The 2,280-nt window shown below is 35.0% G+C and overlaps 1 protein-coding gene across 1 annotated transcript in view; it reads right to left on the minus strand.

The window, feature by feature from the left end:
• Positions 1 to 279: 279 nt before the first annotated feature.
• Positions 280 to 2,280, minus strand: part of LOC106807735 (probable G-protein coupled receptor 158) — a 7,760-nt gene continuing 5,759 nt past the window's right edge. The window contains exon 11 of the mRNA XM_014810188.1: positions 280 to 1,973. Within this exon, the coding sequence (XP_014665674.1) occupies positions 1,950 to 1,973 (24 nt within the window). The 3' untranslated portion in view covers positions 280 to 1,949. The remainder of the gene's footprint in view (positions 1,974 to 2,280) is intronic.

Below are 2,280 nucleotides of genomic sequence, written 5' to 3' on the forward strand. Positions count from 1 at the left end.
TGTCCTAACAATGATGTGTACGCAACTGCGTGTCTGCATATCTGTGCCTAACAAATGTGGTACTACGCACGACTGAAATTTTACGTTTATAACCATAGCAACAGACCTCAGATGAGCCCAGACGCTCTGCGGCTCTTGTTAGTTTTTGCGTTAACACAAGCATTGCAAAATATCCCAAATGACCACAATCATATTTGTAAATGTTTCTGTAAACAGAAACGCACCTGTGAATTGAAGTACGATGTTAGTGAAGAGAATTATAGATCAAAAACACAGAAATGTTGTTGTAATATATAAAAATTCCCGTTGCATTTTATTATTTAATCTAAGAAGTAATACAGATTTTCACTTTGCCACTAGTAAAATTCTATTATACATGAAGTTTAAATATTAAATGTCAAGTTGGGATTTAACTGCATGTTTTTTTTCTGATTAGACACACGGTGCAAATTTTGAAATAGCAGGCTTTTTTACCACATGTAAACCTCGTATTTACCACATATAAATAACTAAATTGCATAGAGACGATAAGATGCAGGCAGTGATATTGCTTTTTTTCCAAATGGCGCCACTATGCTGCACTGTTGAAAGCAGAGCAAGTGAATCAGGTATTGATTTACCTGCTCTGCTGGACGTTTGCCAGTATACAATTAATACCGTAACCAGCCTGTCTTGTATGCATGTGGTCTAAACATTACTAGCTGAAATAATATTCGACTATGGTTTTTTATTAGCAGCCAGGTATGCAATATACTGATACATGATAAATGATGCCAATCTAATCCTATTGATTAATACTATCCCTGACATATGTTGTAAGATATAACAGATGTATGTCTGAACTAAATACCACAGAAGTAGGCCTACCTACTATAGTAAAATTTAAGTGATTAATCTAAATTCAGGGTAATATACCCTATTACATCTTTATTTATCATTGTTAATTCAGATTGCATTGTCCTATAACTATACGTACCTCCATTATATATTGCGCATTGACTATCTATGAACAAATACGCACTAATTATAGGTACTAAACAGTCCCAGAAATATAGTCATCAGTGAAACTGTCTGGCAATGTAAGTTTAAATATCTACGCAAATGTAAAAATTGAAACTCTGGTTATTTCCAGCCTGTACTAATATGGCTGTCATCTGTTTCGGAACCTTCGTTATAAAATTAAAGTCGCTAACATATGTATATATATATATATATATATGTGTATGTATATCTATATATATATATATATATATATGTATATATATGTATGTATGTATGTATGTATGTATGTATGCTTTTGTGTTCATCAATCGAATATGCTCATGCATATGCATTAATATTGATCCGTTTTAAATCTCGAAATGATCGCGTATGATAAAAACATGGATCATGTTTAGCATCCACAATGTCTGAACTATGACACAGGCACGTTGCTTTAATTAAATCAATGCAGTACTTGATTATGCTAGCGAATCAATGAAGTTTTAGGACAATAAAACTTCATATAGATCCCGCGTATAGATCATAGTGCACCATTTACCACACAATTTATACGTTGATATACAACTTATTATTAAATGTGCATGGTTACTCACTATCTTCACATCTAAACAGCATATATTCATGAACAAGATAACCTGACTCGACCGTTTTGTTTATTTGTAAATGCGCAATATGCATATATTAAATAACTACAGTTTGTGATGTTGGTTTGCGAAAGCTTCGTGTGTTGTTGGTACGATAGACGTATGATGCTTGAGCGCAGGACTGACAGTATTACGTATTACGCACGGCTTATATTGATCCTCTTTCAGTATGTAATCGTAAAGCAGCAACGGGAAGCGTAGTCTTCTCCTTGACGCGTCCGTATAGCTACAGATGTATAGCGTCTTTGACGCGTCTGCCGCAGTTTCACGCGGACACGTTGACGAAGCGTGGTGTCATGCATCTTACAAGCGAGAGCCGTTTTCGTGCTGTAAATAACACATGTTGTATTAATCTATCCCGTTTGAACTTGTGTGTAGGTGAGCGTGTTCGTGCACGTGTGCGTGTGTGTGCGTGCATATACGTGCGTGTGCATGTGTGTGTACTTCTTATATGGTCTCTCTCCCTATCTCTCTCGCTATATATATATATCAAGAGCTAATAATTCCTCTTTAATAGCTCTTGATATTATTAGCTCTTGGTATGGATTGGTGCTACACATGGTTAAGTTTATAAAAATGTCATATAATAAAACAGTTATTGACCTATTTTCAGGTGAATACGAGGATTTATTAA

Source organism: Priapulus caudatus, unplaced genomic scaffold (assembly GCF_000485595.1).
Source record: "Priapulus caudatus unplaced genomic scaffold, Priapulus_caudatus-5.0.1 Scaffold11, whole genome shotgun sequence".
Classification (NCBI taxonomy): Eukaryota; Metazoa; Priapulida; class Priapulimorpha; order Priapulimorphida; family Priapulidae; genus Priapulus; species Priapulus caudatus.